General features: G+C 42.9%; 1 protein-coding gene across 1 annotated transcript in view; it reads left to right on the forward strand.

Annotated features, from left to right (window-relative positions):
* Positions 1-25,437, forward strand: part of LOC146347007 (ras-related protein Rab-10-like) — a 46,088-nt gene that overhangs the window by 11,732 nt on the left and 8,919 nt on the right. Inside the window, exons 2-5 of the mRNA XM_084849618.1 lie at positions 208-268; positions 1,494-1,632; positions 7,669-7,758; positions 23,555-23,656. Coding sequence (XP_084705744.1) covers positions 208-268; positions 1,494-1,632; positions 7,669-7,758; positions 23,555-23,656 — 392 coding nt within the window. The remainder of the gene's footprint in view (positions 1-207; positions 269-1,493; positions 1,633-7,668; positions 7,759-23,554; positions 23,657-25,437) is intronic.

Consider the following 25,437-nt stretch of genomic DNA (forward strand, 5'->3'; position numbering starts at 1 on the left):
CTGTTGGACTCAAACTAAAAAAAAATGCTTCTAAAAATACAAGATAACCTTTTAAATCTGCAGCATCTTGCTTCAGAGAGGGGAAAGAGTTAGATGCTAATTAATGTATAAAAACTTCCGTCTTTATAATTCCTTTGCTTGGCAAGGTCCTTTGGTTTGTTTCTCTTATATATGGATAAACGAATACTGTTTCTTTTTTCTTTCTAGGCATTGATTTCAAAGTAAAAACAATTTCATTTAATGATACAACTATGAAACTTCAAATATGGTAAGCTTTGTAAAGAATTTATGATTATTTAGAATAACTTGGGGGTAGGCAGAAGGTAGCTGTCCAGATGTTTTGGACTCCAACTCCCAGAAACCCCTGCCAGTAGGGCCAATGATCAGGAATGCTGGGAGCTGAAGTCCAAAAGATCTGGAGATCTACTTTAGCCCACACCTGAAATAACTCGTACAATCAATAACCAGCTTTTGATATTCTAAGATATGCACACTCCAGTTTAAATATAAGCAGCTTTCTCATTTAGGTGTAATGACAAAAATAGAGGATATTTGTATTTTGTTGTTGTTTCCAAACACATACAGCCGCTTAGGTTCATGTTGTTAAGATATGCCAGCTACTCTGCCCATAGAGCCCAAGGGAGTGATTGATCATACAATGCATTTGCTGCTGTTGTGTTCACAGTTGACCATCGATCCACTTTCAGAGAGTGAGAGACATAGAAAGATGTCTGTCCAAGGTTTAAATCTATACCCTTTGTGGATTTTTATAGAGATGCCTCACAATTCAATCCATAAACCTACACTGTAGCAACTAGCATGCAGAATAGCTTGTGCTGTGGCAGATACAGGAAAAGTAAATGGAAGATGTGTATCCTGTGATGCTGCTTGTTTAATTAAAATCTTTAGAAAGCCAGTTTTATCTTACTTCACGTAGGGCTTCACCAGCATAACTGGCTCCATAGGTGGAAGCTTCATATCAGCTGGGTGATCCTTAGCCAACCTGTCTCCACTGTATCTTCCTTAGAAATGTGCAAGTGTTTGCTACTAACTCGCAACTCTGCAGTCTGCTTGATGCTACTGCAAATTTTTGAAAATAGTATCCTTGTAAATGGCTTGCATGCAACATCTAGGCTGATGCTGCTGGTGGTAACATGCAGTGCAGCCATACTTGTGAATAATTTCCTTCCTTCCTTCCTTCCTTGCATCATGGAAGAAAGAAAGAATCATTCCTCCAACCTGTATCAATCTTTCAGAAAATGAATCTTGAGATTAGGAATGGGAGGCTATTTAATTAATAGTACCAATTTTGAATAAAATCCCATCTGGAATAAATCTTTAGTACAGAGAGCTGAGATGGACCTCAGAGGAAGTGCAACTGGGGGTTTCTACTCATATAAACAGGTTCTGCTTTTCTGTTCCTGGAGAACTGCAATTCATGGGCTAGGGCTGTTTGTCCACAGTGCCAAGTGACTCTTTACATTGTATTTTAGGGACACTGCTGGCCAGGAACGATTCCATACTTTTACTACTAGTTTTTTCCGTGGAGCACATGGATTTGTTCTTGTCTATGATATTACAAGTACAGAGAGTTTTCAAGGAATTGCACGCTGGATGAAAGATATACATGAGGTAAGCTTATACCATTCTGTCTGTGTGCTAAATATACAATAATCATGTCAAATTTTCTTTTTCCTTTATAATAGAAGAGGGATGGAAGGAAACCACTCCCCCCCCACACACTGCACAGAGATGAAAAATTTCTGGAAATTTTGAGGCTATGGAAAATAAACTTTTTTTCTAATTTTTTCAGGGAAAAACAGAAATTTTGGGAAAAAATGAAAAAGGCTAGGTTTATGCTATCAGTTTATACTCCCTACATGCTCATTCTGAAATACACTGTTGTGTCCTTCTTTTGTATTATGCTAGTTTGGGTATGTTACATGGATGTTTTATGGAGATTCATTGACCGGGTCCAGACGACACAGTGTCTACGAGCGCCATTTTGAATATGCAAGCCCCGCTTGGGATTGCTGTGTCATTCGAACATAGCAAGTGTGGGTTATGCAAGGGTTAAACAACCTTTACACAACTATAAAAAAAACCCATGGGTTATGCGAGGGTTGTTTAACGCTTGTATTGCCAATGCTCGCCATGTTCACGTGAAACAACCCCCAAGCTGGTATTGCATATTCAAAATGGCGGCCGCACATGCCACAGACACACTGTGGGTTAAATAACCCACAGTGGGCTGTTGTGTCATGCAAACGCCCCCATTGTAACGGACGTGTTCCCAAAAAACAAATCTTACCATACTTGATATTTAGGGTTATTTACAGAATAAGTAGAATAAGAAGCTTCTGCCTGAGTCCTCAGCTGTTAAGCCAGACTAGTTACTCAGCTGGCTAATTGTGTGTCTGTGTGTGTGTCTCTGTGTGTGTATACACATGCGCGCAGACGCACACGCACGCGCACACACACACATGGTATGGCTCCACAGAGACCTGAAAGTTTCATACAATTATAAAATATATCATAACAGGAAAAGGATAAAATAAGGTTAAAACAGATGGGCAGCTAAAAGTAAAATATCTTAATCAAATTTTTAGATTATAAACTCCTTGGAGCAGGGACCTGTTCTCTTGTACCCTGTAAAGCACCATGCACACTAATGGCACTATATAAATAAGTAAACAAATAGCCATATATTGTCAGCAGCAAGGTCAGGTTCCAAGGATAAAAGATGACATTAAAAAAAATTAAATTTGGTCATTCCTTTGCCTTTTTTTGCTGACCTAAAAAGGTAGGAACACAGGAGGCTGCCTTCTGCAGAGTCAGACCGTTGGTCCATTTAGCCCAGTATTATTGACACTGACTGGCAGCGGGTCTCCAGGGTTTGAGGCAGGATTCCTTCCCAGACACACTACCTGGAGACTGAACCTGCAGCCTTCTGCATGCAAAACCACTGAGCTAGGGCACCTCCCCATGGTGGTGTTAATCTAAAAATTAGAACAGAGTTGGTCAGACAAGCTTCTCTGGGGCAGGAGTTCCATAATGGGGATGTCATCACTGAAAAGGCCCTGCCAATCAGGCAGAGGAGGCATTCTGAGCTGGGGCTCATTTAATGATTTTAGTGCACCGGGAGTGGATGGGTGTGCTTGGGTACTCTACATCTAGACAGCCAAGGACTTAAGAATTACAGCCTTTGCATTAGTTGCGTTAAGTATACACTGACAGTTGAAGTCAGATGTTGGCTTTGTTTTTAATCTATGATCTGCTCTCACTGCTTCCCTCTTTCTTTAGTCTAGTCTAGGTTTTGTCTGTCTGTCTGTCTGTCTCTATCTCTGTCTAACTATCCATCTATTTATCTAAACTGTCCATGCCTCTGTGGCACTAAATCTGTAGAACAGTCAGAATTAGCCAGCAATAATGTAAACATATTCTCAAGCCAGGTTGAGATATGCTAGGACTTTAATACTGAACAAAGGACACTTTAATACTGTGTGCTTATAATGCTGAACACAGCAAGTTTCAAGATAAACATTATGTTTACTACAGGACTATCGCTTCAAAATAAAAGTTTTTTTTTATGGATTTCTTATACAAAAAGACATTAAAAGATTAAAACTTTTTATACCACCCTTAATATAATAGATTCCAGGATGGTGAAAAGTATGTCACAAAACATTAAAATACAAAATAAGGCCAAAACACTGATGATAAAATGAGACTGCAGCTAAAGGCATTTCTCAAACTAAAATGCCCGGGAAAATAAAGATGTCTTAGCTTGGCATCAAAAAGAATGTAATGTAGGTCCCTGTCGCATTTCTTTGGGGACAATATTCGAGACCCGGGGTGCCACCACCAAAAAAGCCATTTCCTTTGTTGTTGCACAGTGCTCTTCCAATAAGGAAGGCATAGTCCCTTTTCTCCCATAGTATAGAGATTTCACCCCCCTAGGTGTAGATATTCCTATTCATGTAGGACATGTTTCAGTATGTTCATGGTATAACATAGCTCTGAAGTCAAACATTAATTTACAAAGAGGAGGGTTATCTTGGTGTGGACAATCAGGTTGTGATCTGCAAAGGCACTCTCAGAAATGTACTTACACCTCTAAGAGAGCAATCCTATGGCCGCTAGACACTGTCTAGCAGGCTGTAGGATATGCTTTATTCTGGGGACCGACCTCGGAGCCCGCGCTCTGAGGTCGGTTCCCGGAAATCTGACTTTCCCTGTCGTCCATGCTACCTTCAAGGCAGTGCGGAGAAGCCCTGTCCTCCACGCTCGGAAGACAAGTGCGGAGCAACTGAAAAGGGACAGGGACGGGGAGCATTCTGGGGCAGGGAGAGTGGAGCTGCGTGTATGACACATCCTATGTGTTGTACAGCAGCTTCCTCTCCCGGCCAGCCAGCCCCCCCGCTGCTAGACAGCCAAAAACGGCTGTCTAGTGAAAAAGAGCAAGGCAGGAGAGGCGTGGAGGGAACGATCCTCCCATGCCTCTCCTGCCTTGCTTTGGATAGCCGGTCAGCTCTGAGGTCAGAGGTGGCCACCTATCTACTTAGGATTGCACCCTAAGTAGGTCACATGTTAGAAAACTGAGTGGAATATTTGACCGATGGCCTTAGAGCAGCCTTTCCCAACCTGGTTGCCCTCCAGTTGTTTTGGACTATAACTCCCAGCATTCCTAACCATTGGTCATACTGGCTGGAGCCTATGGGAGTTGAAGTCCAAAACATCTGGAAAGCACCACATTGGGAAAGACTGCCTTAGAGGAAAGAGCAGTGTTTTATTAGCAAGGGCCAAGATAGGCTTGAAGTTTAATATGTCTTTGAATTTAACATGCAGGGGTCTTAAAAATGTAAATATATCTCCCCGCCCCCCGCTGATGCTAATTATCCTGAACACAGGCAGGCAGCAGATGTGTGTGTGTGGGGGGGGAGTGTTAATCCTTTCCTCCCCTGTTGGGCTCCTGAGGAAAATCCCTACTCCAAAGGTGTTATTTGCATTGGAAGGAAATGCAAGTAGTAGCTTCAGAGCAGGGATTTTCCTCAGGACCACAGCAGGGGAGGAAAAGGTTAAATCTCCCCCCTCGCCTACCTGCCTGCTGTGCTTCCAATTAAGTATTGCTCCCCCCAGCTTATACTTTTGGCATAAACACCCCGACATGCACATAAACCACCCACACATTAAATACAAAGGTGCACAAAACTTTTAGGTTGGCCCATATTATCAGCTTTTTGGCTGATCCACACATTAAATACAAAGGTGCACAAAACTTTTAGGTTGGCCCTTATTATCAGCTTGTTGGCTGATTCACCGCAAGACGTCCCTTGCATTGAGCTTCTATACATACATAATCAATTACTTTTGTGTAGTGCTGTTCATGTTCTTGAACTGCTCCTCCTTGTGGCTGAAGATCACAAAGAATCCAGACGATGAGCTGACTGTTACTAATCTTCAGAGCTGTAAAATCAGTCTCAATTTCTCCTGTAGTGAAGGAACTTCTTGTCCTTGACTTAAGGGATGCCCATAGGAAACAAATGTAAGTAACTGGTCATCGGTTTCTCAAACTAATGTTAATTATTTAAATTTTGCAAATAACACTACACAATTAAAGTATCTGATCTTCATTTTGAGATTTTAGTTGAAGCAACATACAAATGCACTTTTCTGAAAGAACTGATTTCTTAACCAATGTCTTTTCTGCTTTGTGTGATTCATTTAAAATCAGTTTAGAAGAACAATTGTTAGGCAAATAAGATAAGTTTTCACAGTGTAGGGAAATGATTTGGTGTGTGGGGGTATTAAAAAACATGCATTCAATTTTTCAGTCTTACCTCTTTATATGTAAGACTCTTAAGTCAAATGTAATTTAAAAAGCATGGGAGTTTTTAACTATGGGATTTTTTTCTAATTAAACAAAATGAGTAAGTGATATACTGTCTATTTAGCATACTCTGTTTTAGGAACGTATGAATATAATTTATGTAGGAGAACCACTGATCTTAATGAGAAAAGCTCTGGTGTCCACTGAAACAACCAACATTTTGGTTTATTAATCCAGGTTAGATTGATTCATTCTTTTAGGCCTGTACTTTGTACTCTTATAATGAGCTTACTTCATTTTAGAAACTGCATTATCCTGAATATCAGCTGCAGTTATGAAATGAGATTAGTTGAAAAGATGGACCAGCAGCCCTTAATAATAAATCTTGCCTGCTGCTGTACTGCTAAAATGAAGCACTATAGTTGTGAGTGAGGTTGCGGACTAATAATAACAACTCTACTGAATTTTCATGAATAAAGATCTTGTTTCCTTGTGTCTTTTCTGTGTGGTGTTTTGGAACTTTGTTCTCGATAATACTTGGTCACAGGCATAATGAAACTGATGTCTTTATGCAAAATTCTGTTTGTAGCTTAATTGCTTGCAAAACAAGCCACCCTAACCTGACTTACACTCTTGTGTAGGAGATTCTCCCGCTGCTTTGCCAATAATTTGAAAGAGATGGACACTTGTCGTCTTGGACATGGACAAGATTGTTGGATCCACACTTGGTCATGTTTACAGCAGAGCCATTGAAATTGGTGGGACTAGTCTGTCATGACTAACTTAAATCCCACTGAATTCAATTGGTGTAGTCGAAGTATGAATATGTCTAGATCTTATCCACAGAAAGCTGCCTTAGATCAGGCTATTTGTCCATCTAGCCCAATATTGCCTACTCTGACTGGCAGTGGCTCTCTAGGATCTCAGGCAGAAGTTTCCCCCATCATGTGCCACCTGATTCTTCTAACTGGAGATGCCAAGGTTTGAACCTGGGACATACTGCATGCGACATGAGCTGTACCACTGAACTATTTGCCTGCCATAGGAACAAGCAGTATGAGGTATCTAGAGTTGGGAATATCCCCACTACCCCAGTAAAGTAATGTGTTTGAGGATATATATTCTTGCTGTTGGGTGCCTTTGCTGAAGGAGTTCAGCACTAAAGGGTTGCAGCTTTAGAGGGGCTGATGTTGTCTGTTTTGTGAAGCTCTATGAGCTGGGGCGGGATGCTTGTGGTGTTGCAGTTCAGTGTGTTTACTCTGGGTTGAGTCTGATTCATCTGTTCTGTACTATACTGTTGAAATATTGTGATTTCCTGGAATAATATCCTTTAGTTTGATTGAGCTTGCTGCTGGGGCATTGTAGTCCATCCATCTGTCCATCCATCCATCCGTCCCTGCCCCCCGCCCCCTGGTTTTTAAATCCATTGAATTTGTGGCTATGGGTTATACCTGGTGAGTTTCTGCCTTAAGACCTGTCTCTCCCATTCTCCAAGAATATATAGGTTTTGTGCAGTGGTCCTGATGCTGGTGCAATGCCACAATTCGTGGGACTGGACCTAGGGGCTTACCCCTGCCTTAGTGATTATGCTACAAGCTATCATCAGGATGAGGTCACAATACCCCCATTCACAGCATCTTATGTCCCTTTAGGGTCTATTGAAGCTGTAGATGATGACGCCACTTGTTTCAATCTCAGTTCTCAATATTTATTATAAGGGAAAGTTTCTCAGAGGGAGAAGAGCCAGATACCCTTAGTAGCTAAATTAAAGAATACAGAGTATTACTATGTCTTGTATTTCAATTTAGCGATGCTTATTAATGTTGCTTTATTTATAGAAAACAGGTGAAAACGTAGAAATTATACTACTGGGTAACAAGTGTGATAAGAAGACGGAACGTGTAATTTCAAAAAACAGAGGGGAAAAGGTAGGCATTGATTACATTGACTCACACCTCATAAGAATATTTGGGTATAAACTATGTAAGTAGGTACTGTAATATGATCATGAATTGCATTTTTAAAACGAATTGTTGCAGAAAAGTAGTATGTTTCGGTGTAGAAGTTGGGTCTAGCAAGTAATGAACCATTCCAGTTAAATCCCTACAATATTGCTTTTATGCTTGGTTAATTACAAAACAACCACCTCCTCCAACTTACAGAAGCTACTCTAAAACTTGATTTTTCTCAGTTATACTACTTTCAAAAATGTGACGTAAAATCTACAAAATGTATTATTCTGGAAATAGATATAGACAATAGTTAAAACATAATGTAACAATTCCTTTGGAACTGTGGGTCCCTCTTAAACTAGTAATTTTGCATAAGAACCAGAACGAATATATATTATCTTAAATTACATGCCATAAACTATTAGTTGGGGTAAATAATGGTTTAGCAATGAAGCCAATGCTGGAAACATGTGTGGAAGGGTATAACTTTTTTTTAATTTCCAGAATGAAAATTGTGTTTATATAATTCTTAGTCTGCATAAATGTTGGATTCTGCAAGTCCCATTTGTGCAATTTCCTGAAGAGAGGAAGTTTGCAAAATGTTTTGAAAGTGAAATTCGTGAAATAATTACGTTCTCACATTTTGACTTATTTAAATGCTGTCATAAAGTACTTTGCTCACAAAGCTTCTGCTGCCCAATAGTGTAACTAATTAACCGTGCAATCTTATACCGGCATACTTGGAAGTAAATCCAACTGAGTTCAGTGGGGCTCACTCCCAGGTAAGTGGGTGTTTGTGGATATATTATTAAGAAATAGTACTGTTCAGCAGTAATATTTGTCTTTGCTTAGGGGGCAGAGTGGGCCAGGAGATAGCAATAAGATCAATAAATAGCAAAGGCTTCAAATGGAGAACATTACATCAAAGTTTAGAGTCAAGTCAGTATTGACTGAGTCTGTGACCTATTTTCATATTCAGGAGACTATTCTTAATGGCTGTTGGCTTATTGAATGTTCTAACCTGTGAGTGAGGTTATAATGTAAACAAGTAAGGCAGGAGCCTGGCTTTACTATTGTGTATTGGGCATAAGACAGTTGTGGCTGCCTTACTTACAGTTGCTATGGAAGAGAAGCTTCAAGCTGACAATTTGAAAATAAGTCTTTGTACAAGGTGGATAGTAAAGTATATTTTCGATTGGTTAAAGGGTCAACAAATTTGATTTGTAGTTAGAGGGCCCATAAAGAGCATGATTCTGCCCAGGAGGTTTTTCTTTAAAGGGACGCTTAGAGACAGTCTGTGGTCAGTTGGAAGGGCAGAGCTCAGAGCTGAGAAAGGACCAAGATTTTCAGTCTGCTGGGAGAAGACATGAAGGCTGGAGCTTGTGACTGAGTAGAGCAGGAAGACATGCTGTGAGATTGTGGTGAAGTTTCAAGCAGACACCAGAGGGCTTCAAGCAGAGGTCTGACCAGTGGGAACTTCAGCAAGTAGTCCTCGAAATATCTGAATCATATCAGAAGCTACAGGAAAAGCTTGAGGCAGAGGAAGAGTGCTGTGCAGCATCCGTTCCTGGTTGTGAGGGATTGGTTGGGGTGAAGGTTAGGGAAATCTGGTCTAAGGGAAAAGCTAATTTAGCTGGGGAAGATTCTCTTACATATTAGGAACCATAACTATACATAGTTTACTAAAGGACTTACAGTTAAGCAATCTCATCCTACTGTTTGAAAAGCAACTCTGTATTCCCGTATCTAAACAATTTCTTTAATAAACAGCTTAATTTTGTTCATTTTATAAGTTTATCTCTAGTGATGGTGTCAGTCCCATGCCTGTGCCACAGAAAGCAAGCTGAATTTTGATAAGGTACAGAGGCTTTGTTTTAGGGTTGCAGCAGTTAAAGATTTTATAGTTAACGTAGCATTCCCTAATTGTGCGGTCTATCTGAGAACATTATTAAATGCTGTGGCAGGGCGTTCCATTGACCAAGCCTCCACGTTTTAAAAAAGGGAACGTAAGTGGGATAGCCACATCATTTTATTGCAACTCAGATACAAAGGTGTTGTGTCAGTTGCTGATTTTCAGCAGTTCCCCCTTTCCTGCTGCAGCCCCCTGCTCTGTTTTGCTGCAGAAGAGTGGAGGGGGGGCTGCAGAGGGACGGCGAAGGGGAAAGCACTGTCCTGGGAGCTCCCCTCCATTCATGGAACAGATGTTGGGATCTGCCTTGTACTGACCTTGAGAAGAGGCCCACAGCAGCCTCATGGAAAGCTCCAAGTGAGCAGCTTGCTAAACAAAGTATAGGACTATGCCTCAAGGCCCAGATCACCCCTCCCAGGCTCTGCCCTTCAGGAGTAGAAGGCCTTAAAGCAGGGGTGTTGAACATCATTCAGCCCAAGGACCAAATTCTATTTTGGAGAAGCTCTTGGGGCCACATTCCAGTGGTGGGTGGGGCTGAAGGCAAAAGGGGCAGGGCCAAAGACCAAAAATACCAATATATTTTAGCTTAAAGCTCTTACTGCCAGTAACAAGAGGCATTTCAACCTTTTAGAATGGAGAAATAATTGCTCAAAAGCCAGGAAGCCACCGAATTATTGGTGGTTGGGAGAAAGGGGAGGGGCCAGGGGAAAGGGGCATGGCCAGAGCCCAAGAGGGCTGGTTTTGGTTCCTGGACGTGAGGTTCTGCACCCTTGCCTTAAGGCTTGGAGCCTAGCACCCCTCCTCCTCTGACAGTTTCCTCCAGGGTCACTGCATGTGCAGGCTCTGACTATAAGGACTCCCTGCCTCAAGGGTTCCCAGTCCGACAGGCTCAGGCCTGGTCATGATGCTGGGGTCTGAGTCAGTTTCCAGCACTTCTGCCTCCAGTGCCACTGGACTGATGGATCTGGCTGGCCCCTCCTTGTCCAAGTCAGAGTGCAGGCAGCTGCTCAGGTTTGGCATGCTGATAGGATCCAAGCCATGGACTGTTTTCATAACTGGTTAAATAATCTGGATACACTAAAGGATGTTGATGAATTCATCTTTGTACTATGTGGAATAAACTATGGAACCCCTTTTAAAAGAATGCAGAAAATTCCTCTTACCCACTATAATCAGGGAACTGTAGTCCCTCGGATAGGAGAAGCCGTCTATTTTCTCTCCCCCCGTCCCCCCAGTAACCCACTCCTAAGGTTTATATACTAGCTGGGATAATGCAGCAGTGCCAGAAGTGGATGTGGGCGGGGGGGGGGGAGGCAGGAAAGGGAGGAGGGGGAGAGGTTTTGGACTTTGTGACTGGACATATGGACTAGTGTATTGTGAACAAGTGCCATTCCCACAATATGTCAATGCTTGTGAGTGAGTCCTTACTATACAGCGCAGACTGAATGTGGCAGGCTGGGCACCTTACCTTGATCTTGCCAGTGGTATCTTAATGAAAGTTCTGTTTCTAAGAAGAATGATTGTCTGCATACCTGTTTGCATATAATTCCTTATACATTTGGAATATATGAAAATTAGAGTTTTGCTTGATCTATGGAAGTACATATAGGCTCCCTACAGAAGATGGGAAAACTCTGGGATTACTTTTCTTGAACATAAATGTGTGATAGACAACTAAAAGCTATCATGATGAATATTCACAAGGGGGCAGTGTTGGGGTATCCCACTGCCAGCTTCTGAATATTCCAGTTCATTTTTTCAGTTGTATGGTTAACAGAATCACTTTTTTGTTAATGGAACAAATCCATTTCCTCCCATTGATCAGCCTCCTGACTAGATTTACTTTGTGTTCTGAATTGCCCTTCCATTCCTTTCTGGTTTCTGCCTATTGGTAAGAGTATCCTAGCAAGCAAAATATTCTAAGATTACACACCTATTCCAGTTTTCCCAAGAATCAAGTCAGAATCCTGCTGTATTAGTTCTTCTAATTAATGAGTAAAATGTCTTTTCTTTTGTTATGCTACATCAGTAAGTGCAAGCAGTAAGTGAAATCACTGTATCCTTACAGGAACCTGAAGAGAGAATTTGAGTTCTGAAAAATCCTCATTCCTTCACTAAGCTGTTGTAGGCAAACCTAAACTTTAGTCCTATCCAAAGTAGTGATATCAATCAGCACTTTTGAAACATGAGTGAGATCACTAAGAGACCAATTTTTCAATCATTGATTTAAATCATTGATTTTTAAAAAACATAATTGAATTAGGTTTCCCACTGATACTTCATATATTTCCTAAAAATCATGTATACTAATTGATTCAGCTAAGCATGAAAACATATTAGTTTGGACTCTAAGAAAAGTAAACTTAAGGAAGTTCATGGAACAAACGTTTGTTGTCCCCTCCTCCCTGCTGCTGCCTGTATCCCCACCCCAAATCCTCCCTGGCTCTTTTTCTGTTTCTATTTCTGTCACATTCCCTTAATTACAAATATTAAATGTTCTGACACATGATGTGTGGGTGTTCAAAATATAAATGGCTAGACAAATATGTTACTTTTAAGCCTGGAACACCCAGGCAACATTTTCAAGTTTTAAAAATATTTTCAGTTACTCATTCCTTTCCTAATGTATCCATCTATTTCAGCATATACATCTGTGTTCTGTTTGTAGTATTTTTGTTTTTAATAATATTAATTATATATCATGATTTTTAATATGTTATTATGGATCTTATGTTTTTAAATACGTTGTGAACCGCTTTGGGAAGCTTATAAATACCACAATGAACGAACCAATAAATGTTAAAGAATGTTGCCAGATACAAAGTACCACATAAAATTAATAATGTGGCACTTTATATTTGGCAATTTACACATGAACAGAAGAAGGGAGCAAGAACCCATACAAAGCATCCTGGTGATTCTTAACCTAAAATGACTATGGCTAGATTGAAAGGTGATGTTGCACGAGCAGAAGACACATTTGCTCATGCAAGGTAATGGTTGTTTTCATGAGTATGTGTGATTTCCCCTTCCTGCTGCAGCCCCGCTCCTATGTGTCACGTATGAGAGGGTCCCTTTGGGGGGCTACCGAAGAGCCTTGTGAGTAGGCTGGAAAGTTCACAGAACAGAAGTTAGAATCCAAGCTTTTGTTTGGATGGGATTCTAGACATCTTCCTAAAGGAATTCATTAAAAGATTTCTTTCCCCTTGGCTTACTCCTGTAGACACAAATAATCCACTTCTTTTCATTTCTTCCATTTAATCAACTGTAGAAAAGTCAGGTTGCTTACTTGTAACTGTAGTTCTTCGAGTGGTCATCTGTGCATTCACATATATGGGCTCTGCGCCTGTGCGGAGACTCATTCAGGAAACTTCCAAGCTGAACAAGTTTTTGGCGGGAGCCCGTCCCCCAACATCCCTGGTATATATAGCGTGGGTTCCTGCCTTCCCCTCAGTTCCTTAAGACCGCAAAGCAGTCCGGGGCCAAGGAGAAAAAACACCTCGGTACTAACAATCATATTGACACTGAGGTGGGGATGGTGGGAGGGTTGTATGAATGCACAGTTGACCACTTGAAAAACTTCAGTTACAGGTAAGCAACCTGACTTTCTTCTTCATGGTCTCTGCGCATCACACATATGGGCGAATAACAAGCTGACTTACCGGAGGTAGGTCAGTGTCTCGCTGTAGTACCGATGAGAGCACAGCCTTGCCAAAGGCACAGTCTGCCCGGGCTTGAACATCTAGTCTATAGTGCCTTATGAAAGTAGAAGGCTTAGACCAAGTTGCCGCTTTACACAAGTCCACCAGAGGCACACCTCTTGTAAAGGCTGTGGAAGTCGACACTCCCCTTGTCAAATGTGCTCAGATTCAAGGCGGTAACTCTTTCCCCAAGAGGTGGTACACCAAGCTAATAGTCTGTACTATCCAGGAGGCTAGCCTCTAAGAAAGGAAACTGGTGAGCCTTTATTATGTCCTCCATAGCACAGGAACAATCGTTGCGACTTACAGAATTAAGTCTTCTTACTGTGATTTATAAAAGGACAGGGCTCTCCAGACATCTAAAGTGTGCAGTCTCTTCTCCAAATCGGAAGTCGGAGAGGGAAAGAAAGTAGGGAGGACAACTGTCTGATTCACATGGAAGTCCATAACCACTTTAGGGAGGAAAGCTAGGTCCGGCCTGAGTACGACCTTTTCCTTGTGAAAAATGGTGTAAGGCAAATCTATTCATAAAGCAGAGAGCTCGCTCGCCCTTCTCGAGGTTGTAATCGCTACCAAGAAGGTGACCTTCCAAGAAAGCAGCCTCAAGTCCACGGTAGCAAGAAGTTCAAAGGGAGCGGATGTCAGGCTGTTGTGCGCTAGCAACAAGTCCCATTGAGGGATGAGGTCTCTCATGGGGGGAGCCAAATTTCTAAGTTCCCATAAGAATTGTTTGCATAAGGGGTGGCTGAAGATGGAACTCCCTTTTACATTGCCCCTCATCGCAGATATCGCTGAGGCATATACTCTGATGGAGGAATATTTTAGTCCTCTACTGTATAAATGTTGGAGAAAACATAAAACATCCATAAGGGAATAGTCATTAGGGTTACAATTACTGTCAGACGGAAACTTCACAAATGAACCCTATTTAGCTGGGTACGAGCAGTGCATCAATGGCTTTCTTGCTGCATCGAGTATAGCCTGTACTGTTGCCGGGAGCAGTGCCCAGGCACTGGATCCTCCATGCCGGGAGCTTCAGGGTATGGAGATTGGGTTGGAGAATTCGACCTTGGTCTCAAGAAATTAAGTTGTCTATTCGCGGGAGTGGTAGACAATGTCCCCGTGACAGGTCCCTCAGTGTTTTGAACCAAGGTGGTCTGGGCCACCATAGGGCAATTAGGATGCAGTTCATGGATTCCTGTCTGATTTTTGAGATCACCCTCCTGAGGAGCGGAAACGGAGGAAAGAGGTAGAATAGGTGATCCTTCCATTCCAGGAAAAAGGCATCGCCTAGCGATCATCGACCGACTCCTGCCCTGGAGCAAAACTGTCTTCAGGCTGTGATTGCTGGAGTTACGAAGAGATTGATCTCAGGTTGACCCCATTGTCTGAAAATCAGCTGTAGAGTTGGCTTGGCCAGCTGTCATTCGTAGGAGCACCAGAGGAGGCGACTGAGAGAGTCCGCCAAGAGATTGTCTTCTCCCGCGATATGGAGGGCAGTGAGACGAATGCCCCTTGTAACTACCCAGTTGTAAATGTCCAGAGTGAGAGAAAGGAGACGGGAGGAGTTTGTTCCCCCTTGTTTGTTTAGGTACCATAGAACTGTAGTGTTGTCCGTGAGGATCTGGATGTCTCAGTGCTGAAGGTATGGTTCAAAGGCGTGGAGGGCTTTCCAGACTGCCATTAACTCCAGAAAATTTATGTGGTAGATTGTGTCTGTGGAAGACCAAAGACCCTCTGTGCGTAGAGGTCCACAATATGCTCCCCAAGCCAGTAAGGAAGCGTCTTTGGTCAGGACCCTGGATGGGGGAGTGGGGAGAAATGGCATCCCTTGGGTCAGATATTTGGGATTCATCCACCACTTCAGACTGAAAGCGACCTCCTCCGGTACCATGTGACAAGGAGGGGGGTTACGGTCAAGTCGAAGGTTCAGATGAACCAGTTTTGCAGGGGCCTCATCCGCTGCCAGGCCCATTCCACAACTGATACTGTTGCTGCCATATGACCAAGTAGGCATTGAATGTCGTGTGCTTTGGCACGGCGATCAAGGAATATTGAAGTGGCATGTTCGACCAGGGTTTTGACACGAGTTGCAGGAAGGTACGCCTGGCCAGTTCTGGAATTGAGGATGGCCCCTATGAATTGAACTATTTGTGTGGGGGTCAGACAGGATTTCTCCCTGTTGATCCTGAGTCCCAGTGCCCAAAGGAGATTCAGAACAACTGTAATAGCATGGGATAGGGCTTCCCAAGAGGAGTCCACTAACAGCCAATCATTGAGATAGGGATAGATCTTTACACCCTTGAGGCGGAGGTAAGTGCAAACCACAGCCATACACTTGTGAATATGCATGGGGCTGTTAAGAGACCGAATGGCAGAACGTTGAACTGGAAGAGTTCCGTACCAATCACGAAGTGGAGACATGTTCTATCGCTATGTGGAAATATGCATCCTTGAGATCGACTGTGGCGAACCGTGAGTCCTGTTGGAGGAGTGGGAGAAGCCACGATTCAATATGCAGCCTTGTCGTACTCCTTTCCCAATTTTGAACCAATCGGTTGTTCCATGTCTGGTTCTTACTCTTGCTTCTTGACCCTCGTACAGGTTCCTCAGGAGACAGCTAAGGTGGTCTGGTACTCCCATCTCTTTCAGAATTTGCCACAGTTTGTTGTGATCCACACAATCAAAGGCTTTAGCATAGTCAATGAAGCAGAAATAGACGTTTTTCTGGAATTCTCTTGCTTTCTCCATGATCCAGCGAATGTTGGCAATTTGATCTCTAGTTCCTCTGCCTCTTCTAAACCCAGCTTGTACTTCCGGTAGTTCTCAGTTCACATACTGCTGAAGCCTAGCTTGTAGGATTTTGAGCATCACCTTGCTGGCATGTGAAATGAGCGCAATTGTGCGGTAGTGTGAACACTCTCTGGCATTGCCCTTCTTTGGAATTGGAATGTAAACTGACCTTTTCCAGTCTTGTGGCCACTGTTGAGTGTTCCAAATTTGGAATCTGTTCAAGTCCCGAAGGTCTAGAATGGGTCAGAGGCCTCCATCCCATTTTGGTATGGTGAAGTACCTGGAGAAAAATCCCTCCATACTGAGGTTTGGATGAATGCGCTAGATAACACCCTTCCTTAGGAGAGATTGTGTTTCCTCCTGAAGGACCTTCGAGAGTGGGGTGGTCTGCACTGAACCCTGCAGTGGAAGTGTGCTGAATTCTATTTTGTATCCTCGACGGACAATAGTTAGCACCCAGTTGCCTGACGTCACTCTCATCTGGGTTGAGTAAAATTTGCTCACGTGGTCTCCAAAGAGTGGTTTGTAATGGTTGGTATGGAGGGGAGAAAGACTGGAGTCAATGACGACACTTAGAAAATCCATCACCCTTTGCCTTTTGCTGAAACTTGGAGAAGGGGTAACTTTTCCTTTGTTGCTGTGGGTATCTGGGTGCTCGATCCCCAGGTTGCTGAGGGGCATAGGTCTGTTGTTGTCAGTACCAGCAACGTTGATGATAAGGGGCGTGGTGCTGTTGTTGCTGGACTTGGCTGATGCCCATCTTATGAGTGGTTGTTCTGGCCTTTTGCACAGAGTCCATTTGCTCATCTGTTTTCACAATGAATAAACTCTTGCAGTCGAAGGGTAGATCCTCTATTCTAGAGTGAGCTTCAGGGGTTAGTCCCAAAGAACGGAGCCAATCATGTCTCCTTAGGGCGACGGAGCCCATCATCCCTTTGGCATTTTAGTCCGCTTGATGATGATCAGTATTGATCTGCTGACGGGATAGTTTGGATGCTTCCGCATGGAACATTCTTGCTAACTCGTGTTGATCCTCAGGAAGGTACGCAATAAGGGAATCCATTTTTTCTGAAAGGAACAACTGCTACCTGGCCATCATTGCCTGGTAGTTTGAAATCCTTACTCCCAATGCTGCTGAAGAGTAGAGGCGGCATCCGACGAGATTGAGTTTACGGCCCTCCTTATCCACGGGTGAGGCATGTGTTTTTTGAGAGCGGCCTTGAGCAGACTCTTGAGTTTGGTTTTGGATGTGCCAAGAGGAAAGAAGTGTCCATCTCTTGAACCCTGCACATTGATTCTAGCCTCTTAGACGTCAGGGTCAAGGATGAAAGTGTTTTCCATGTCTGTTGCACTGTACTTAGCAGAGCTGGGAGAAAGGGAATGGCCACTGGGGTGGACATGTCTGCCGTGACGGCATTGAACACCAGATCATGGAGTTGTTGTGGAGGTTGTTGCACCTCAGTGCCCAACGATTGTGCCATTCTGAGCACTTGCTCAGAAAAGTGTTCCATATCCTCAGAAGGCGAGGCTCTATCTTGTGTCCCAATGACATCATCTGGGGATGAGATCGATGGGGGACCAAGGAATAGGAGGAAGAGTTGGATTTTTAGTCCTCACCGGATTCAGGGTAGGGGGCAGGTTGCTGTGCCACATGAGTCGCACCGTGAGGTGGAATTGGAGGCAGTGGTGCTTGATGGTCCCAGCAGCATTGGTGTAGCATTAGAGACGTAGAACGTCTCGGTACTGGAGGAGGGGGACAGAAAGTCTCATGCATTTCGAACCGTGGTCGTTGTTTGGGTTGAAATGGAGCATATGAAGGAGAAGTAGCTCCCAAGTAATGAGAGCCATCCAGGAAAAGGTCGCAATCCCTCCTAAGTCTCCAGTCTGCATCATGTTCCAGTCCATGCGGAGGAGACGACAAAACAGAAAAACGATCCCAATCACGGGATGGAGAGCGGGAGCGATCATGATCGTATTGTCCGTGCCGATGATCCATATGGTATCAATCCGGAGATCGGTATTGAGGAAGCTGCCAAGGAGAGAGTGTCAGCCGATACCAAGGTGATTGTGTATCATAATGGCGTGGTGTTGGAGACCTGGATCTCTGTTCAGGAGCTGTCTGAGCTGGGTGGGGTCGTGGGGTTGCCGTGTCCTGCAACTCACCCTCCGAGACCATGGAGGCTGGATCCAAAGTCACAACCTGTGTGGAAGGGGCCACAACATGGATGAGAGAATCAAGTAGAGGGTGGAGGGATGTCCCACTATTTCTCCTGCTGTTTAGAGATTTTCTTTCTCCCCTTTTCCCCCCGGTGCATTCACCACCAATTTAGGGCATTTTGCCTTTTTGAAAGTTTTTTAGCCACCGAAATAGTTACGTTCCTTCCCAGTGAACCTAACTATTTCCCGGAGGAAAGCTAGCTACTAGGGAGCACTGCTGAATTCAAGGGAAATGATGAAACATGCTACTCAAAAAGGCATGCAGGTTCTTTTCTTTCTCAGTCTATTTGACCTTTCTTTCCTCCTTTCCCAAGATCTCTCCATGGGGAGCTTGCCAGACATGTTTGAAATGCATACCTGATAAATGTCACTGCAAACTCACAAAAACCCAGTTTTTAAAGACTTGTATAATTTGTATACAAATATACTGGAGAAGGAAATGGCAACCCACTCCAGTTTTCTTGCCAAGAAAACCCCATGGAACATATCACAAGGCTAAAAGATATGACGCCGGAAGATGAGCCCCCCAGGTCGGAAGGTGTCCATTATACTACTGGGGAAGAGCAGAGGGTACTTCCAAGTAGCGCCAGAAAGAGTGAAGCGGCTGGGCCAAAGCCGAAAGGACACTCAGCTGTGGATGTGTCTGGTGGTGAAAAGGAAGTTTGATGCTGTAAAGAACAATATTGTTTAGGAACCTGGAATGTAAGGTCAATGAATCAAGGTAAGCTGGAGGTGGTCAAACATGAGATGGCAAGATTGAACATCGACATCTTGGGAATCAGAGAACTAAAATGGACAAGCATGGGCGAATTTAATTCAGTTGACCATTATATCTTCTACTGTGGGCAAGACTCCCTTAGAAGAAATGGAGTAGCACTCACAGTCAATAAAAGGGTGGGAAAAGCAGTACTGGGGTACAATCTCAAAAACGATAGAATGATCTCAGTACGAATCCAAGGCAAACCATTCAACATCACAGTAATTCAAGTCTATGCCCCAACCACTGAGGCCGAAGAAGCTGAGGTTGATCAGTTCTATGAAGACCTACAACACCTTCTAGATCTAACACCAAAAAAGATGTCCTCTTCATCATAGGGGATTGGAATACTAAAGTAGGAAGTCAAGAAATCACCGGGATAACAGGCAAGCATGGCCTTGGTATACAAAATGAAGCAGGACAAAGGCTAATAGAGTTTTGCCAAGAGAACACACTGATCATAGCAAACACTCTTTTCCAACAGCACAAGAGGCGACTCTACACATGGACGTCACCAGATGGTCAATATCGAAATCAGATTGATTATGTCCTTTGCAGCCAAAGATGGAGAAGCTCTATACAGTCAGTAAAAACAAGACCTGGAGCTGACTGTGGCTCAAATCATGAACTTGTTGTTGCAAAATTTCGGCTGAAATTGAAGAATGTAGGGAAAACCACTAAGCCATTCAGGTATGACCTCAATCATATCCCTGATGAATATACAGTGGAGGTGAGGAATAGATTTCAGGGATTAGATCTGATAGACAGAGTGCCTGAGGAACTATGGATGGAGGTGCATAACATTGTTCAGGAGGCAGCAACTCAATCCCTCCCAAAGAAAAAGAAATGCAAGAAAGCCAAGTGGCTGTCTGATGAGGCTTTACAAGTAGCTGAGGAAAGAAGGGAAGCGAAAAGCAAGGGAGAAAGGGGAAGATATATCCAACTGAATGCAGAGTTCCAGAGAACAGCAAGGAGAGACAAGAAGGCCTTCTTAAATGAACAATGCAAAGAAATCGAGGAAAATAACAGAATGGGAAAGACTAGAGATCAACGTTTTGTGCAAAGACGGGCATAATAAAGGACAAAGAAGGCAGGGACCTAACAGAAGCAGATGAGATTAAGAAGAGGTGGAAAGAATACACAGAAGAACTATATAGGGAAGATCTTAATGTCCCTGATAGCCATGATAATGCGGTCACTGAATTTGAGCCGAACATCCTAGAGAATGAAGTCAAGTGGGCCTTAGGAAGCATTACTAACAACACAGGTAGCGGAGATGACAGTATTCCAGCTGAGCTATTTAAAATCCTAAAAGATGCTGCTGTTAAAGTGCTGCATTCAATATGCTAACAAATTTGGAACACTCAACAGTGGCCACAAGTCTGGAAAAGGTCAGTTTACATTCCAATTCCAAAGAAGGGCAATGCCAGAGAGTGTTCAAACTACCGTACAGTTGCGCTCATTTCACATGCCAGCAAGGTTATGCTCAAAATCCTACAAGCTAGGCTTCAGCAGTATGTGAACCGAGAACTACCGAAAGTACAAGCTGGGTTTCGAAGAGGCAGAGGAACTAGAGATCAAATCGCCAACATTCGCTGGATCATGGAGAAAGCAAGAGAATTCCAGAAAAACGTCTATTTCTGCTTCATTGACTATGCTAAAGCCTTTGTGTGGATCACAACAAACTGTGGCAAATTCTTAAAGAGATGGGAGAACCAGACCACTTTAGCTGTCTCCTGAGAAACCTGTACGAGGGTCAAGAAGCAAGAGTAAGAACCAGACATGGAACAACCGATTGGTTCAAAATTGGAAAAGGAGTACAACAAGGCTGCATATTGTCACCCTGCTTATTTAACTTATATGCAGAGTACATCATGAGAAACACCGGGTTGGATGAATCACAGGTCGGAATTAAGATTGCCGGGAGAATTATCAACAACGTCAGATACGCAGACGATACCACCCTAATGGCAGAAAGCGAAGAGGATCTAAAGAGCCGCTTGTTGAGGGTGAAAGTGGAGAGTGCAAAAGCTGGTTTGAAACTCAACATTAAAAAAACGAAGATCATGGCATCTGGCCCCATCACTTCCTGGCATATAGAAGGGGAAGAAATGGAAGCAGTGACAGATTTTATTTTCTTGGGCTCCAAGATCACCGCAGACGGTGACTGTAGCCATGAAATTAAAAGACGCTTGCTCCTTGGGAGGAAAGCTATGGCAACCCTAGACAGCATAGTAAGAAGCAGAGACATCACCTTGCCCACAAAGGTTCGTATAATCAAAGCTATGGTTTTCCCAGTAGCAACGTATGGCTGTGAGAGCTGGACTATAAGGAAGGCTGAGTGCCGAAGAATTGATGCTTTCGAACTGTGGTGCTGGAGAAGACTCTTACGAGTCCCCTGGACTGCAAGGAGGTCAGATCAGTCAATCCTAAAGGAAATCAACCCTGACTGCTCATTGGAAGGACAGATACTGAAGCTGAAGCTCCAATATTTTGGCCACCTAATGCGAAGGGAAAACTCCCTGGAAAAGACCCTGATGCTGGGAAAGATTGAAGGCAAAAGGAGAAGGGGACGGCAGAGGATGAGATGGCTAGATAACATCACCGATGCGATGAATATGGACTTGAGCACGCTCCGGGAGATAGCGCAGGACAGGAAGGCCTGGCGTGCTATGGTCCATGGGGTCACGAAGAGTCGGACACGCCTTAATGACTGAACAACATAATTTGTATGCTAGTGAGATTTTACCCATTAAATAAATATCCACTAAGTTTATTGCACACTAACGGAAACCACTGTGGGTAAAGACTTAATCTTGTAAAAGTGAAGCAACAAGTCATTTTTCATGGAAGTATTTCACTGTAGAATTCAGAATGAATGTGTAAAGTAGAGCATGCTTTGATTTTGTCATGCTTTCAGCTGCCTTGTGCTAATGCTTTGTTGTGTGGAGCAAAGGCGAAGTGCAGGGTGTGTGTGTGTGTGTGTGAGAGAGGGGGGGTGAGGAGGAGAGAGCTTTTGAGCTTTTGTGTGAGCTCTTGCACAACTCCCATTCACTTCAGTTGGGCTTGCACAGAGAACTTCCAATAAAAGTCAAGCAAAAGGTACCGGAAAGTATGATCAAATCAAAGCGTGTCCCATTTCACAACTAAGTTGTTCCATCACCACCAGGTAAGCTTGTGAGGAGGTGGGACAGCTCATGAGTGAGCACAAGACAGGTGCCTGTAGCAGTATCCCATGGGGCCCACGTGGCAATGGATGCTAGGGGTGTGGCAGGGAAGTCATCAGCCCCAGAAGACTTTGCTTGGGAATGTGGACCTCAGCAAGTGCTCCAGTGTGCCAAGTGCTGACACCAGGCCTATATATGGGATGGTAATCCATGCTGGAGACTCTCTGCTGGAATACCATTTTATTTTATCTTGGAATATAAAACCAGGTGCAAATGTTGAAAAAGTACTATTTATGGTTTTAAAATTCTTCTGTGCAAATAAAAACAGATTCTGATTTTTAAAAAAACATTTAATATATTACAGAGGAATATAGGAAGCTGCCTTATTCCAGGTCAGACTACTTGTCTACCTAGCCCCATATTGTCTATATTGACTGGCAGTGGCTCTTTAGGGTGTCTGGCAGAGGTCCTTCACATCACCTAATACCCAACCTGACCCTTTTGACTAGAGATGCCTGGGATTGAACCTGTATCCTTCTACATGCAAAGCAGGTGCTCTGCCACTGAGCTATGGGACCTCCTGAAATATATTGCTGTTTTATGCATTTAAGGTAGAAAATCTGCTAGCTCAGCCTTCTCCAACCTGTTGCCCTCTGGATGTGTGAGCCAACAACTTCCAGGATCCCCCAGCCAGCATTGCTGGGGGATGCTGGGACTTGTAGGCCCATACATCCAGAGGGCACCAGGCTGGGGAAGGCTGTGCTAGCTGTATCTGATAAATATGTCATCTTTGAGAGGGAAAACCTGTGTGTAGTATTGGTTTGAGCCTGGCTAATGAGGGACACTTTTGCTGTAGGTTAAAGAAATTAACCCAAATTCCCTGTAAATTATAAATGAAGGTGAAAAACAATCTCATCAATTACCATCTACATAGCTCACTTTAAATGTTGATTAGGAGTTATTATCCCAGAATGTGTGTGTGTGTGTGTGTTGGGTGGGTGGGGGGATAGCTATTTATGGTCCAGAAATATCTCAGAACAGAGTTTCATCCCAATCCTAAACAGTTTACTTTGAAATAAGATATGTTGGTTTCACTGTGTGAATGAATTTATAATCAAGATTGTGCGAGCCTCCTTTTCATTAGATTTTTATTTGAATTGCATTTTATTTGAAATATGTGCCACAATACAATACATCGTCTCACATTCCCTTTTTTTTTGTTTTCCAGCTTGCTTGGGAATATGGAATACCCTTTTTTGAGACCAGTGCTAAGGACAATATAAACATTGAAGATGCATTTTCAGTGCTAGCCAAAGAAATATTGAACAAGGTATGCTTTCTGGAAAAAAAAAAATTTCTTAATCCAAATCCTGTGATTTGAGAAAGATGGTCCGGAAGTACAATGTGAGAAACTCTATGGGTATATGTAGCTTGTGTGCACTGTAGTCTTTACCTGGACAACCAAGGATGTTTTGAAGTCGGAAAATGTATGTGCCAGAAAGGGGACTTGTTATACTTGTGGATCTACTCCATTCACCTACAAACTTATATGCAAAAGTGCAAGGAATGCTGTTGGCCAACGTATCATCAACTATCATTGCATTGCCTTGGAGAGTAAATTAGTTCCTTCCATATCCTGTAGGTTTCTCCAGTAAGCACCCAAAATTGCTGGCTGTCGGTATAAATTGGCCCTTTACATTCAGTGTCCAGACTGAAGTCATGCATAGAGCAGACCTGTTGATATCAGTGGGGCTTAAGTTAGTCATCACCAGCTTAAGTCCCATTGATTTCGGTGGGTCTATTTTAAACATCACTAAGGGTGCAATCCTGTGCATGTGTAGACAGAAAAAGGGTGTATAACTCCCAGCATTCCCCAGCCAGCACTGCTGGCTGGGGAATGCTGGGAATTGTAGGCCCTATTCTGTCAAAACATGCATAGGATTGTGCCTTAAGGGTGCAATCCTATGCATGTTTAGACAGAAGAATGTCTTAGAACTCCCAGCCTGCCCCAGCCAGACATACTGGCTGGGGCATGGTGGGAGTTGTAGGACTCTTTTCTGTCTAAACATGCATAGGATTGCACCCTAAGTCTGGACCCAACCTATAGAATGTGGAGGTTTGATCTAAAATTCAGATCGTAATCTGGAGTAAATAATGTACACTAGTGGTTATACACACAGACACACTTGCACCACTGTTATATTCAATTATATTAATTAAATTATATTAACTTCTCAGGGCAAACCAGCCAGCTGCAGTTTCTCCATCTTGTCTGGAGTTCTGATTTCTAAACTGCAAGGACATAAATATTCCTGAATTAATTACTGTCAGAACTGGCAACATCACTACTTACTTTAAAAGGCAGACTACATGAGGGAGTTATACATACTTAGATAGAAAATACTTTATCAAAGCACTTGGGTTTCATAGCAATTTTTTTAAAATAAATGAATGTCTTTCTTGCATGTATTATCACTGTTAACCAGCCATATTTATTTAGAATATTTATATACTGCTTTTCAACAAAATGATATCATACAGTGTGGCTTTCAAACATGTTTGAATTAAGTCATTTACATTCTCAGCAGGGGCAGGTTTTCTCTCTCTCTCTCTCTCTCTCTGTTTAACCTGCTGCTGTTTTATTACCTATGGTGGTGGCTGCAGCTAAGTTTTTTGATAATGTTAATGTTAATTCAGTCCTCAATTTCATCCAGTTCCAAAAGAAATGCTGACATTATGAGAGCAAGCAGCTATTGTGGTAGGAATATGGAGGAGATCTTGCAGAGCTGTTAGAAGAATAGTGTGTATGTTCTGTTGAGTGCTTCCTAGTTCTCATGCACTGCATAACAACTCGGTTCTCCTCTATCTGAAGAATTAAGCAGTTTCCAAGTCTAAAGCCAGATTATCTGAGATTGGTTTCAAATAGAAATTTAGTCTTCAATGAAAGAGACACATATACAATAATTTATATTATACATTGTGTCTATTTAGCATGGGAGATTCAATGCAAAAATCACAAAGTGCAGTAAGTTCAGTAACAGAGCTGTTATTTATCCAAGTATACATGCTTGGGAAGAGCCTCTCTTAAGGTCCAAGAATTTAATGTGCATT

Source organism: Heloderma suspectum, chromosome 4, assembly GCF_057233095.1.
Source record: "Heloderma suspectum isolate Gila_16-S chromosome 4, 16-S_ref, whole genome shotgun sequence".
Classification (NCBI taxonomy): domain Eukaryota; kingdom Metazoa; phylum Chordata; class Lepidosauria; order Squamata; family Helodermatidae; genus Heloderma; species Heloderma suspectum.